The sequence below is a fragment of the Seriola dumerili genome, unplaced genomic scaffold (assembly GCF_002260705.1).
Source record: "Seriola dumerili isolate Sdu_G_001 unplaced genomic scaffold, Sdu_1.0 BDQW01000216.1, whole genome shotgun sequence".
Taxonomy (NCBI): domain Eukaryota; kingdom Metazoa; phylum Chordata; class Actinopteri; order Carangiformes; family Carangidae; genus Seriola; species Seriola dumerili.
Genome location: NW_019174471.1, coordinates 3,137,659 through 3,152,391, shown reverse-complemented (window position 1 = coordinate 3,152,391; position 14,733 = coordinate 3,137,659). Strand labels below are relative to the sequence as shown.

Here is a 14,733-nt window from a genome sequence, read left to right as displayed (position 1 = left end):
TCTCTTTTTGACCGATTTGCCCATTTGTCCCTTTCAACATTTTTCACCCCTGTGATGAACCGTCTCCTCCTTGTCTTCAGTCTTTCTCCTCTTTCACCTCCCACCCCGTTGCCACTTCCACCTCCTGCACGGATGGAGTGAATTTGTAATCCGTCAATGATCCACACTTTGTCCCTTTCAACCCCTCTCCCATTCCCTCTCCTGTTTCTCTCCTATCCCCTCCCCACCATTCCCCCCAGAGTGGTGCCACTCTGCTACTGATCATAGAAGATCAGAGGCTGTGTCAGAGGCATCTGATGGTTAATTAAGCCTCCAGATCAATAGGGCCTGCCCCTGACACTCTCTCTCCCTCTGTCTCCCTGTCTCCCCTTCTCTTTTTTTGCTCTTTCATCATGTCTTACGCCGCCATCCCAAATCAAATGTTCTCAAATTGGTTGAGTTTTCCTCTCAGTTTGGCCTATTTATGCCACTTGCTTTTCCGATGCCGGCTTTTTAGAACGCTGCTGTGATCACAAGCGGCAACTGTGGGCTGATGGAAAAGTTTCTTGCCATTGAAACTTCAAGGGCGCCCAGTGCTCGTCTCATCCCGCAGATCGGGAGTCAAATGAGCCAAGTGGAAAAGTTTTAGGGGGTGGGGGCGGAGTGGGCGCTAAAAGCACTAAGTTATCGCAGCCGAAGCTCAGATCTTTCACTCGGATTGTCTCTCAGCAAGAAAATGTCAGTTCCTTTTCTTCTATGTCTTCAGGCTGTCTCTGAGTCGTGCCCTCATTAACCCGTACCTACATTTTGTGACAGGTCGTCATCTTTTTAAACTGACACAATTCTGTTATTAAAATTTCTCATGCAAGCAGAGATGAATTGACATTTGTTGCGGCAAAACAAAGCTGCCACACTGAGATAGAATTTAGCACCTGAGTAAAATAAATCCAGAAACATGTCTCTCAAGGACAGAAACTGTTGGCTTTTTTGGCAATTTCTGTTTGTCTGACCCTCATTCATCTTCAACCTTCTGAAGATGCAGAACTGTCGAAGATAAATTAGAAGAAGAACGTACTGTTGCTCTGTCCCCTAACAAGCAAGTGGCAATGACCTTGTTCACTGACAATACAGAGCTCCAGTAAGATCCAGTTAACCTTGATCATATGTCACAATTTTTTTTAACATTTCTAAATTTAACCAAAATGTCACTATACTACATTTACTAACTTTAATAATAACTATATAACTTTAAAAAAAAAAAAAAAGATCTTTTCACTTACTCTCCACTAGTGTTGATGGCAAATTTCTGCAGGCAGGCAGACGGACAGTAGCTGCTTCCACTCTCCATCTTCTTCTATATGTTATTTCAGATGGGCTCAGACATATTGCCCGGTGTGTGAGATGTGACAGTTGTGGTTAGAGGACAGATGCTGAGATCGGCCCCGCAAGGTCAGGAAGCACACAGCCGGCAGGGCTTGACTGGCAGCTCGATGTTGAGTGTATCTAGACCTGCTAAATTACTGAATCATGAAGGCCGGACGTGTGGAGTTGGGGATGTGCTCAGGACACATGCTGCAGTACATACACACAGGCACACTCACGTACGAACCTCTCCATCAGGTTATACACAATTCCCACTGATGTGAGCCATGCATTTTTCCTCTGAGCAAATAGTGTTTCCTTACAAAACTCTGAGGCATTTTACCTCTTAAAAGACAGAGGAGGAAGTCTAACCAAATCAGCCCCTTCTCCCCTGCTGCTGTGCTGCATTATATGCTGCCTGTGCTGCTACAAATGGACCACGACACAAGAGGTAAATGGGATGGAATGGTTTCCCTGCTCAAGAATTAAGACCTGACATTGCTTGTGAGTTATTGCAGATGTCAGCAAGCCAATATGATGAAATTGTAAACTCCATATTTCTGCCAACCTCATGATTGTTATTTCTACGCTCTCTATTTTCTGTTTAAAAAAAAAAAAAAAGCTAATAGCTGCCACGTCCTATGGTTGCCTTATCTCACCTTACCCAGGTATTGATCGGTATGGACCCGGTCTCGTCTACTCCCAGCAGTCACAGGTAGCTCACTGCCTCTCTTCTGTAGCAGTAGGAATAGGCCTAGGACTTGGTTCTTACACTTGAATGAAAAAATAGAAATTATAATTACCATGGCAACAGCGAAGAAAAGCTGAAAATAACACAGGAGACAGGTGCTATTATGCTGGTATAGTGCCGTCACATTGATTGTAAGGGCACTTTGCCGTGCTCTTCCCTGTAGTGTTTTGAGCTGTCATTCAGAACTATCTGGTGTGTGTGTGTGTGTGTGTTTGTGTGTGTGAGAGTGAGTGTGTGTGTGTGAGTGTGTGTTTGTATATTTGTGAGCGCACACATTCAGCTAATCAATAGTCAAGAGGTAATTCCATTCCCCGTTTGCTTCAGTAAGCCATGAAATGCTGTGATATTGTCAGCTTTAGCTTCACACATGCACACACTATGAGTTGTAGCATCATAGCCAGGGGTTGAATACACAGCTAGGAGGTGGTGAACATGAGGTACGCTCTGCTTGTCTCCCTGCCCAAATGAAACGAGCTCCTGACACTTTTTTCCCCCTTTATTCTCCTGTTTTCCTTCCATTGTCACCCTCCTTTTGCCCTTCTTGCGATGAAAGGATAGAGAATTGGCAAGAAGGAAAAGAAAAAAAAAAGAAAGTAAGAAAGTGAATATGGAACTGAGTGAAATATCCTGCGTGTGCACAGTGTGTGAGCGACAGCCGAGGTTTGACACAAAGGTCGTTAGCATCACACCCGGCTTCGCCTTCCGTTCTGTCTAATTGAAAAGTGCCACTGGGTGCGGGTCTACACGCTGGGGTGAAAATTGAGGCCCGTGGACTGTCTTTGGATGGAAGTGTTTGGTCGAGTGCCTGGCTCAGAATGCACACCCAGGACTGGCACAGGAGCGAGTGAGGGAGGGGTGGGATGGGATGGGAGGCTGGATGTGGGAACCAGCCAAGCAGACTCACGCTGTTGTCACACAGGAAAGTAGATGTTCACACAATACAATGTATGCAGCGCAGGAATCCTGTTGACACACATTAACCCTGATACAAAGTTAGTCAACTATAGAAGTACGAGCTCTCTCACTTTGGATCATTTCATCATTATAAGGGAACTTTTTTTTTTTTAAAGGATGAAAGGAGAAGAGAAAACACACACATAGCCACTGCAACCTCTGGGTGTCCTCAGACACTCTACTCTTCCCTAATGGTGTTTAAGTGGGGCTGTCTTCCCAGGACTTGACCCCGGTGTCTCCTCACCTCCAGTATTTCACTGTCTGCAGACTCATCCTCTCTGTGTGCTCAGCCATCAGTGCAGGAGATTAGGCAGAGAGTGACCGCCCTTAACTTTGTATCCAGACTGCTTCAGAGTGCTATTAGCATGCCTCAGTGAGAAAGCAACAGACACATGAACGGTGTTACCCAGGAACTTTCCCTCCTCCTGTGTTTCCCTGTGCTCATACATAGTGGTCCTTTGTGTGAAAAGAGGGTGTAGCTGCGATAGTCTAGGCTGTGTGGGCATGTACTGACTGTGACTGTTAACTGACACATCACTGACTCTCTACTCTCTACTTTTGATACACTTGTTTGAGTGGGAGTTTGGTGACCTCACATTTTTCCAGCATAGCACCACCCAAAGTGCTATGCACCTGAGCAGAAGCCTGATTAAGTATTGAGTATGTGACTCAGGGTGCAGGTGAGCAACGCCACATTTAAAATGAGATTTTCTGCAATATTGTGATTTGTGTTTGTTTCTGAAATGAAGCAGATGGGACAAAATTGAACTTTGTCCTCAGGAAACAATGACTATAGCCCTAAGAAGAGTATTTGGCTTTAATTCTCCTAAGCCTCTATACTGCTCTTGGGGCATACGGTACATACGTATGTACAATTATGTGCCAAAGTTTATACGTGTATATGATTTGCACAGCAAGTTTATAACATTAATTTGCCAAATTTGCGTCTTCTCCCTTCTCTTCTCTGCTAGTGTTTCTAATGGGAAAGAGGGGAGAATGGGAATATGTATGTAGTGTGGATGAATAGCATAAAAGCCTTGGATGGGAGGACCCTGCTGATGACCTATCCTCATTATGGTAATATAAGTGGTTAGTTTGATGGTGTACAGGAGATCATCTTTGCCAGTAGCAATGCCATCTGCTACTGACTTCCATATGTTAATAGGAGATATTTCTGACACCAAATCAGTTTTCCAAGCATACAGTAACAATAGTCACATTTTTTTCAATATGTGGTCATAGGGACCTTTATGACAACAGCCCAGACCTGATTATGACAGGTTGGTGAAAGCTCTGTTTCTGGGTCCATGGGAATCCTAATTTACTCCATGTCTCAGTGTTTGGTGTCCTTATTCGTATCCTAGATATCTCGGTCCAGACATTGGAGTCTCTCTATGAGGAAGTGAGACACTGCCATCTAGCCAATCAGCTAAATGTTCTAATCAATTGCATTGACCAGGGAATCCCCGGTGAATGGTGGGACTCTGTTTAAAAAAATGGCACCGATGTCCCCTGTTGAGCATAAGGCTTTGGTTTCCACCAGTGTGTACTTAGGGTGATTACCTGCTGCAATCCATGTATGGGTCTGATAGCTGTGGCAGTGTGGATCAACTAATGATCTCCCCTCCAGTCAGATCAATAGGCTAAAGTGTCACAGAAGGAGGCAGGAAGACAGAGAAGAGAGAGAGAGGAAAAGAAAGCATGAGAGTGTGTGATGGACAGAGATGGAGGGGATCGTGCAGGAGAAAGAAGATGGAGAGGGGCTATTAGCGTGACCTCTCACCTCACAGCTCAATGTTTCAACTGGCAACACTTGGTCAGAGGGAAGAGAAAAGAAGCGAGTGAAGCTCTGATCCGGCTGGATGGATGCAGCCAGGTGGCCTCTCCAGCCAAAGAGCTCATCTGTCTCTGCCTTCGCTCTCTGCCAGAGGGAGGAAGAACATCTCTGCCTCAATATCGTGGAATAGCTTCCACACGCTAAGCACGGCTGGCCAGAGGGCTGCACGTGCTTCAGTACAGTGGTAGAAATGGGACTCTTCAGTATAGTGATTGCACCATTTGAGTGGGTGCTACAGTGCACTTCTCAAGTGTGGCGCAGAAGAACAGACTGCATTTATAGCATATTTTTGATCCTCTTATCAAATTGAATGCTTTGAATGGACAGATAGGATGTCAGGACTATGATGTGAAATTAAAGTGTATAAATGTGTATAGAACTGAGCTGATGTAAGCATCAAATGAAACTAATGTCACTTTTTTCTTCTTTTCTTTTTCTTTTTGAGCCAGTTGCAGTGACGTTTAATGTTCCCACATTAAAATTAACAACCACAGTGATCACTTTGACTTTAATCTGCTTCAGCTGTTAACTGTGATGTGTTAAGCCTTCGCATTAAAGTATTATTGCTGCACGGCAAACCCCACCCAACAACTTGGGTTTGTTTTCTAGCAGGATGGTAACTGTTACCTTGAAAACTAAGCTGAGGGTCGTGGGTATTGTGTGTGCATGTGTGTGTGTGTGTGTGTGTGTGTTTCTGTCGGGTGTAACTCATGAGAAGTTATCTTTAATTACAGTGTCACCAAGGCCACAGTGGCACAATCTTCCCTTAGCTGTGTAGATGGTAAACATGAATCAGAAGCTCTTAAACACACACCAAACAGCCCCTTTGTTAAAGAGCCAGCTTCTGTGAGCAATTAATTTCAACTCCAGCGATATTCATCCCCATGTGACCTCATGTACATGTCTCTAAGATATGTGTGTGACTGCTGATTCATTCGCGATGGCGTCGCGATATTGAAGTTTTCCTTTTCGTTTGCTTTCATTCCATGAACTGAGCACATAAAAGGCTCCAGTGTTTTCAGAAATTGCCAAAGTCATCAAAGGCCAAATAACAGCGTTTTGATTCTCGCCAAGATAGCGGTTCCGGGGTTTTTGAGAAAACAGTAATTGCATTCACACCACTCAGGTTTAGATGCTTGTGGTTGTTTTTGCTCTGATGCCATTAGGCACAAGAGTGACCAGTTAAAAGTTGCTTAAGATTTAAGAGCAACAATGTGTTCAGATGACCTTCCCTCGGCAAAAATGATGTAAGCAGCAGAGATGACGCTCTAAGCAGATAAAAGAAAGACTACAAAACAAGGCACTGAGAATGTATTCAGTCATTATTTCATCCCTTGTTTGTATTCAGAATCGCCACTCTGTAATGAACAGCGTTGACTTTCAGCTTAGTCACCAGATAGTTGTAGCTCAAACACACACACACACACACACACACACACACACACACACACACACACACATAGTCTGTCGATTTGGCTTGCAATACTAAGGGGAATGTCTCTGCTGTTACTGTCACCTGCCCTTTTTCCATTGTCACCAACTGTGTGGAGATAGTAAGAGACAATTGTGTTAAAGCAGTGTTAAAGCAGCTCCATCTGCACCTCACTGCGCCAAAACACCACCAACGGCTCTGAAAAGTCTCTTTCCTCTCAACCTTGTGCCTCTTTCCTCGCTCTGCCTTCTGCTATTTTCTTTCTTTCTTTATTTATTTTTATCTTTCTCAGTCTAGTTCCATAAACCAAAGAGCCATTGAACACAGAAAGAGTCATTTCCTTTTGGTCTCTTCTTGAGTCTGTAGCTGTACAGTCATTTTCAGAGTTAAGTTTTCGTATGCTACAACAAGTATTGGGGGTGGGCTGTGATCCCCCCCCCCATGCTTATTATGCTTATAACTGCAGAAAAAGCAAGAGCTGCAGCTTCTCACCTCTCAAAACATCAGCATGGCCCTGACTGTACCTGTCCACTAGCCGTTTATCGCATGTGTGTGTTTGTGTGTCCTTGAGCTACTTAGTGAAGGGGGAAGTGGAACGCCTTTAGCAACTCTTCATCTGCAGTGCTGGCCACTTGTATCAAGAGGTCCTGACCGGAAACATTTCATAAATTTGGGAGAGGGGAAGCTTGTGGGGTTTCTAATTAAAACTGTGTCCTCTAGCAAATGTGGTCTGCTGACATGTAAGGTGATTGTGGGTAATGCATGATCTTAAAGAGTGCATATTGTGAATGCAAAACAAGGATTTGCCCCATGTGTTGTGTATTTGAAACACAAACCCAAACCTTTACACAGAACCTTTTGTAATCAAACAAACTTCCCATTATGTTACCGCTAAAGTGTATGTCTGTTCCACGTCGCTACTGTAGTGAAATTCTCAGTGTTACTGATGCAATCGAGAGGTAACTCTACCTACGAATGGAGGGGAAAGTAAAGGCTGGTATAAGGTCGGCCCCTGTGGACACACCACCGCAGGGCATCTCTTATTGACACTGCCCCACTTTTTCCTAAACTGACTGTAAAGTTCAGACAGTGACAGCAGAGGAGAGAAGTGTCGAATTTTGGCTCAGGGGAGTTGTTCAAGGTCAAACCTTAACTACTGCCTAGAGCGTAAAACACACAGAATATTAACATACAGAGAATATAGATGAAATAGAATGAAGATTCTGCAAATAACATAACTTATACAAATATACACAAATAGTAATGACTATAGGCTCTTTCCCGTATGCAGATATCACCATCATTCGTTGTCCTTACAGCTGGGAAAAGCTCCATATTGTTTAGTGGACGTTCAGTGAATAGGATGAATTGGAGGCTTTTAAATACACCACAATTGGACATCACAATTAATGATATAATAAAAACAGATGATTAAAGATAAATAATGACTACTGTTACCAAGCTATAATTTAACTCCTAAATACCTGGGCTGCCTGCTATGAAAGTGAAAGATGGAGCTTAGTCACACTGACTTCCTGGAGTTTCTCGCTGTCATTACTCTGGTCCTGCTGATTTACAGTACAGGGCGGATTCAATTACCCGTGGCTCTCTGTCAAGCTGCCCAAGTGAGGAATGGCTTTCATTTCACCTGGACAGTGTTGGCAGCCATCTTAACTGGTTTAGATGAGCAGTCCATAGACAAAGGGATGAGGCCTCACGAAAGAATCACTTAACAGATGCGTAAGTACAGGGGCAGATTTCTGGTAAAGGTTTCTATGGGACAGCAAAGGAAGAATGCTCATAGGGCAATAACATATAGTACAAGTATTTACCAAAGGTACAAGGTGTAATTAATATCTTCTGCCACATGCCACTGACTTTTATGCCTCTGCGTCGGTGACAGCCAGAGTCGCAGGCATTATGTTTTTGGATTGTATGTCAATCTGTACAATTCTTATGAACGCAATATCTCAGTATATCTTCATGAAACTTCTTCAAATTTGGCAAAAAAAAAACATTCAGTAGGACTCAAGGAGGAACTGATTAGATTTTGGTGGTCAAAGGTCAAGGGTACGGTGACCTCACAAAGCACGGTTTTGGCCTCTTGAACATGCTATCTCAAGACCACCTCGAGGAAATTTGTTTAGATTTGGCACAAACATTTACGCCCAGACCTCTGGCTCACTGTGACATCACAAAACACGTTTTCGGCCATTACTCACAAATTTCATACACTTTAAGTCATAAGGATAAAGTGAAGTGGCAACATTTTATTCCCAAAAGGTCAATGGTCAATTTCACTGTGACATCATAATGTTCTGCAAAAATATTTTTGGCCATTATTCAGTGCTGTAAGGAAGTGGAGATTGTGACTATATTTCCTGCAACTTGACTGGTTGGCGGACTCACACAACCACGAGGCGGGAATTCTAGTTTGTTGTTTTTTTTGACTGTTGTAGGAGAGGATCTCCATAAGCCCACCTTCTCCACTCCACAGCTGTTTTATTTGTATCTGTTGCATTTCTTTTTCTTTTTTCTTTTTTTTTTCCTGTGCAAATAATGAAAGTATACACCTCACTGCTGCTTTGATTGGTGCTCAGATTTACATCCGCATTTATCATTCGTCCGGCCCTAGTGAAATTAAATGCCTCTCAGACTCATGTTGGAATGCTGCCAGTGTAAATATTGTTGTCTGCTGTAAGTGATTACACACAATTGTTCCAAAGCTATTAAATTTGCAAAATGGCTCCCCTATAATGCAAACAAAAGCAAAGACCATAGGAAGTTCAGCATTTCTGAGAACATCTGTCTAATAGTAAGCAGGTGTGTGATAGGCCTCATCGCTCATCTTGACTTTGATTTCCCCCTTTTTCATGCCTCTGTGTCCACACTTAAAATCACGCACTGATCAATTTGCAGAGTGAATTTTCCTCTGTATTGTAATGCCACTTCTCATGCTGTTGAACAACCCTTCTCCTGCCCTTGGTGCTGAGTGCCTGGCACGGCAGCTCATTCCCCATTGACTTTGACTCCTGAGGAGCAGCAAAGGAGTGATTCAAAGAAGTCCTCAGTGGGGAGGGTCAGGAGGGACAGAATACAGATCAGGGGGAGCTCACATTTGTCCTTGGAGAAGAGAGAAGGAGAATGGATAAAACTACAACTGCAGAGACTGCATTGTGGGTAGCAGACATTAGATCATGTTTGTGTCTTGTCTTGTCTTGGTGGTCACTTTGTCGTGTCCAGTCCTGACCAGTTTTTGCGTGTTGGTGTGGCCGCTACCATTTGGTGGTGTTTGTGTTGTCCTGCAGCCTCTCTGCACACATTCTGCATTGAGAAATTGTACCCGATAAGGACCTTTTTTTTCCCTTTTTGAGAGATATTGGTGTCCTTCAGGCATGTCCTGATATGAAAATAGTACAATTATCTCTGTATACAGTATTATCTTGCTAATTACTAAAGTAAGATAAAATTGTTGTGTGTACTCAAATGTGTCTGTGGAGGAATTTGCTTCAGCCTGAGCACATCAGATTTTTTTCACATTTGTTATCAGACACCACTGATTGGATGTAGCCGTACATGCTATCTAATCGCTCTCTTTCCCCCCTCTGTCTCTCTGTCTTCCAGGTAACTACCAGCTCTCTCCGACCGTGAACATGCCACAGGACGACATAGTGATGATCGAAGACGATAGGCCACCCCTGCTTCCTGCCCACCTCTCCGACCAATCGTCCTCCAGTTCCCACGATGACATGGGCTTTGTGGGAGAGAACCCGGTGCCCTGGATCCACGAGCTGCCCGGTCAGAATGAATGGTGAGCAGGCTGAATTATTTAAAACTTGATGGACTTCAGAGAGGCCCTGTGTGGAAGAAAGCAGCACAGTGTTTATACGAGGTGGAGGTTAGTCTTTGTATGTGAGGGTTGAATTTCTGCACTGTCACTGAGTGGTCCAGATAACCAGAGAGTCAGATCTATGGATTGAACATTTTTGCAGAAATTGGTTGAAAATGATACAAAAACACAATTTTACAGGAATATACAGTGTAATGCATTTTCGATTATTGCCCGTTTCCCAGATTTATTACGTAGCTTGATTGCTTTCTTTATAAGGAATCAGCAAAACAGACATTTTATATCATACACAAAGTTTGCTATGGGTAACTGAAATGAAATCTTGTTTTTAGGGCTATATATGGAATCCCTGAATGTGGGTGCAAGTCTGGATTTAACTATGCAGTTGTGTAACCCCATGTGTACATGTCGAGAAGCACCTTTGTGTGTGTGTGTGTGTGTGTTAAATAATGGATGACCCACCAGCAGTAGTCAGGCTGTGAATAAAAAACTCTCAGGGACCCCAACCCCCCGAGGGATTTCAGCGCCCGGCTCTGTCAATAGACTGCAGCCTTACTGGAGCACCTTCATCATAAAGCGTGGAGCCAGGGCTCATCAACCTTGTCAGAAGACTAAGTCTCTTTAGGGACTTGGAGCCCTTTAAGCAGAGGAACCCTCTACAGACCGGGAAGGTTACAAAAAAAAAAATTCTAGCAGTGTAAAATTGGAGCCATTCTCTGCCGATTTATAAAAATGTTTTTCCAAAAAAGTCTTTCTCTATTTCTGCCATTGAAAGGCTGCCTTTTAACACAGGAAGTGATAGCTGTTCACACTTAAAGGCACAATCAGCCACTCTAAAATTGCAGATGGCATTTCCTGTATAATTGCAGTGTTCGGGTACAGGAAATCAAAAGACAAGGCATTCAATCATGTCTTCATTTCTCATCTGAATGACAAAGTCAGCGACTGCTCTTTCACTAAAGACAGGTTGTGTCTCACGCCTCCATGTTGTTTTCTGTTTAAAGTGAGTTTTTTTTTTTTATAAAGATTGCTATGCTTTCTTGTGATTGGCAGGTTGAGGTCACATGTATAATGACATGCAGCAACACAACCACAGACTTGAAGTTTTTTTCTCAAGGTGGAATGCTGGCTGCCACGAATAGAGATGCTTGGTTTATTTATTTCTTTTTTTAGTATTTTTATTTCTTTTTCCCCAGAGACTCTCTCTCTCTCTCTCTCTCTCTCTCTCTCTCTCTCTCTCTCTCTCTCTCTCCCTCTCTCTTTCTCTCTCTCTCTCTCATTTATTATGGATGAGTAGATTTGCTCATTGTTCATGTGATGTCAGAGGTTTGTCATAGTGGATTAGGTCTACGGCATATGGCTGATCTCCTCGCACGCTCCCCAGCTTCAGTCCAAACTCCCGACAAACACACAGACAAACTCCTGTAGATACACATACGCGTGCATGCCCTGTGCCACACAAGGTAGACATGTGCTATATACCACTGCCTTGAGTTATTGTGAATAATTCATGTCCTCAAAGTCACACACACACAAGCACACACACGCGCATGTGAGGCACACACTTTCTTTCACTGAAATGCTAACAGCTGCTTAAATGCACCAAGTGTGTATCCTCATTCTGAGTTATACTGTTTCTCTTTTTTCTTTTCAAGTGCCTTGGACATCCACACACACACACACACACACACACACACACACACACAGCATTAACAGGCATACTGAGCCAGCGGCAGATGTGGGTCAGCCAGACTCCGATGTATTGGAGCTGTTACTTTTAAATTAAGCTCTTGCACCAGTGCAGCCAGGGCCCTGTAAGTATTGAATATGTATTGTGCAGGGCTGTGGAAGTCTCACCTCTGGCCTCCAGTATTATAACAGCCTTCCTTCCTCATGGGAGGTGCCTGGCCAAGGCCACAACCGTACGCCTAGAGTGAATACACAAAACACAAAAAAATGGCTGGTAGGCTTGTTAAAGCGTTGTCATTCAGGCTCTTTCTCTTCTTGTCCTTTTGTGACCCAGAGGAATTTAACAAAGTTCAAATTTCCTCTTTCTCTTCTCTTTTCTTTCCCTTATTTATTTCTCCTCTTCAGCACTGGCTCTGTATCCAGCTGTAGCCAGTTGGCTTTTAAAATTAATTTCATCTTGGCTTACTTCTCTCTATTAATGCAGGGGCAATCAAAAGGTCATTCCAGCATCTGGGAGTGATTACTATAACATAAAGAACAACTGATGTAAACAAAAATCAATTATAAAGACCCTGCTCTTTTTTTTATTCTACTCACCCGTGGTTCCCTCTTCCTTCTTCTTCTCTTTGCTGATCCAATTTCAATCTCATATAACGTTATAAATATACATTCTCATCTTCCCTTCTATAATATTTTTCCCTCTGTTTCTTTCTTCTTCTCAGCAGGCTTCTAGCGAACGATACAGCCCACGTGTTACCGTGTTAATGTGTAGGCCCCCCAGATGAATGGTTGTTTTTGAGGCAGAAATCCCATCTCACACAAGACACATAACTTGACCTACTTTTTTTTTCTTCTTGACATCCCTAGCCAATATCTAATGGGTGTGTGCTCTGTGTACGGTCCCTATTTGTTCATGTTTTACTGTGTGAAGACATACGCCTGTTATGCCTTCTCTTGTAGATACTACAACCTGTCCCACTGTTACGAACCATTGTTGCAGCGAATCAGTCTCGGGTGAATGTAAAAGCAGCTATAAATATTACAAACCAATACTTTTGGATCTCTGTTAAGATGGTAATATAAAGAATCCTGAGCTTTTATTTGCTGCAGTTGTATAACAGACTGTTTTATTAGTGTTATTAATAAGACTTCTTCTCCTTTTTATCAGCTAGGTGGTGGTAGTGTTGAGCTTAGTGAAGTGATGGATAAAAGTTGGTGGCTGGTTCAAACCTATGGAGATACTTTTGAGATGTATTTAAATCCTTTGCATTGATATGGCTCAGTGTAAAGTGTGCATGGGTGTGTAGTGATAGAAACCAGCCTGTGTCTTCTGTCAGGTTTCACTGGATAAATAAAGGTTGTAAATTATTACTTTGCATATCTGCACTAAGTTCATTTGAGCATTGGGTCCTGACCCGTCACATTAATTCCCTTTGCGGTGGTGTCTGCCTCCTCCCCTCATTAGTTTGAATCTCAAGCCAAACAGGAAGGGCTACGTCCAAATGATTTACAGTGAAACAGATAAGACACGCTGGGTGATATAGTGGCTTTGCAGAATAATTTGGATGAATAGGAAGATGAAAGGTTTCCCTCTCAGGAATGTGAAGTGTCAGAAACACGATTTAGTGTACGATCATGGCAGCTCCTACACTGTAACGCACGCAGGTTCATCAGAGAGGCAGAAGGGAATGTTTCTAGTTTCCACCTGGTTTTCGTCCCACGAGTTGATAAAGTGCAGTTGCAGGGTGTGTCTGTTCTCTGTAACCGGGGCCCATGGTCTTTTGAGGCCCGCATGGTTAGTGTGCAAATAATGAATGTGCTTTCTTACACAAGACCTCAGAAATCAGAGATAGAAATCTACACAAACATAATTTATAGACGTTCAGTTCTGCAGAGCTTCTCCCAACTTTAGCTTTCTGACTAGCTGCACTGAGACTATAACACTTGGGACAGTTTTACCTTCTATTTTGGCTGCTCAGCATGATCATCCACGCCTGTATGAATATTTAACTTTTACTACAATGTCCCCTTGGTAGTTGTTCTAATCCTAACTGAGATACCTTCGACTTTGTCCTTCAGAAAAAAAAACCAAAAAAACAAACTGCTTTTAAAAGTATTTTCAGGCTCAAGCCGCAATGTAGCATCTAAACAAGACATTACACAAGTCCCTGTGCTCAGGAAAAGTTTGTAAGAGCGCTACAAGGAGTGTAAACCTCACCTACAAAGTGCTGAGGCAGAGAAACTCAACTTTGAAGATGAGGCTGTCAGAGGCGGTGAATGTCTATCCTACCAACAACACAACCTCTCCACTTCCTCGTGCTATTTTATTTTATGAACCCACAGTGCTGTGTATTCCTGCTTGTAGTTTATACGCACAATTCTAGTGAAGAAAAGTAAAATAAACCACAAAAGTTCAATAGTTAATGCATTAAAATGTAACACTAGACCACAAGAGTACCTTTTTATGGCAATTTATTAACCTTGTTTCCTGTAATTACAATTTAAAATAACTCAATACACTGTAGCACTTAATGGTGGTTGCTCATGTAATTACACAGTACTATGTGAAGAGAAGTTTACAGTTTTCCCACATAATTGCTGTACAGTGTAGAAGGTTTTGCCTGTGGTCTTGTAAATGTTTTTGATGATAACATGAGTTTAAATGAGAAGAATTTAAGATCGTCATTCTTCGGAGAAATGTGAGAAAGTACATTTTGTCTCTACTCGGGGGGGGGGGGGGTCCGCCCGCAGCACGCTAATCAGTCTGAGGTTTAGGAAGCATTCCGTAACATCACTGGGAACCAGGATATAAGCATTAACTAGCCGGCTCACAGGCTTCTATTACCATACCAACCACTGTTCTCATAGCTGCCCTGCAG

The 14,733-nt window shown here is 42.9% G+C and overlaps 1 protein-coding gene across 1 annotated transcript in view; it reads left to right on the top strand.

Annotated features, from left to right (window-relative positions):
• LOC111228205 (partitioning defective 3 homolog) overlaps positions 1-14,733 on the top strand; it is a 368,887-nt gene that overhangs the window by 235,903 nt on the left and 118,251 nt on the right. The window contains exons 16-17 of the mRNA XM_022754021.1: positions 9,940-10,113; positions 13,432-13,438. Of these exons, the coding sequence (XP_022609742.1) occupies positions 9,940-10,113; positions 13,432-13,438 (181 nt within the window). The remainder of the gene's footprint in view (positions 1-9,939; positions 10,114-13,431; positions 13,439-14,733) is intronic.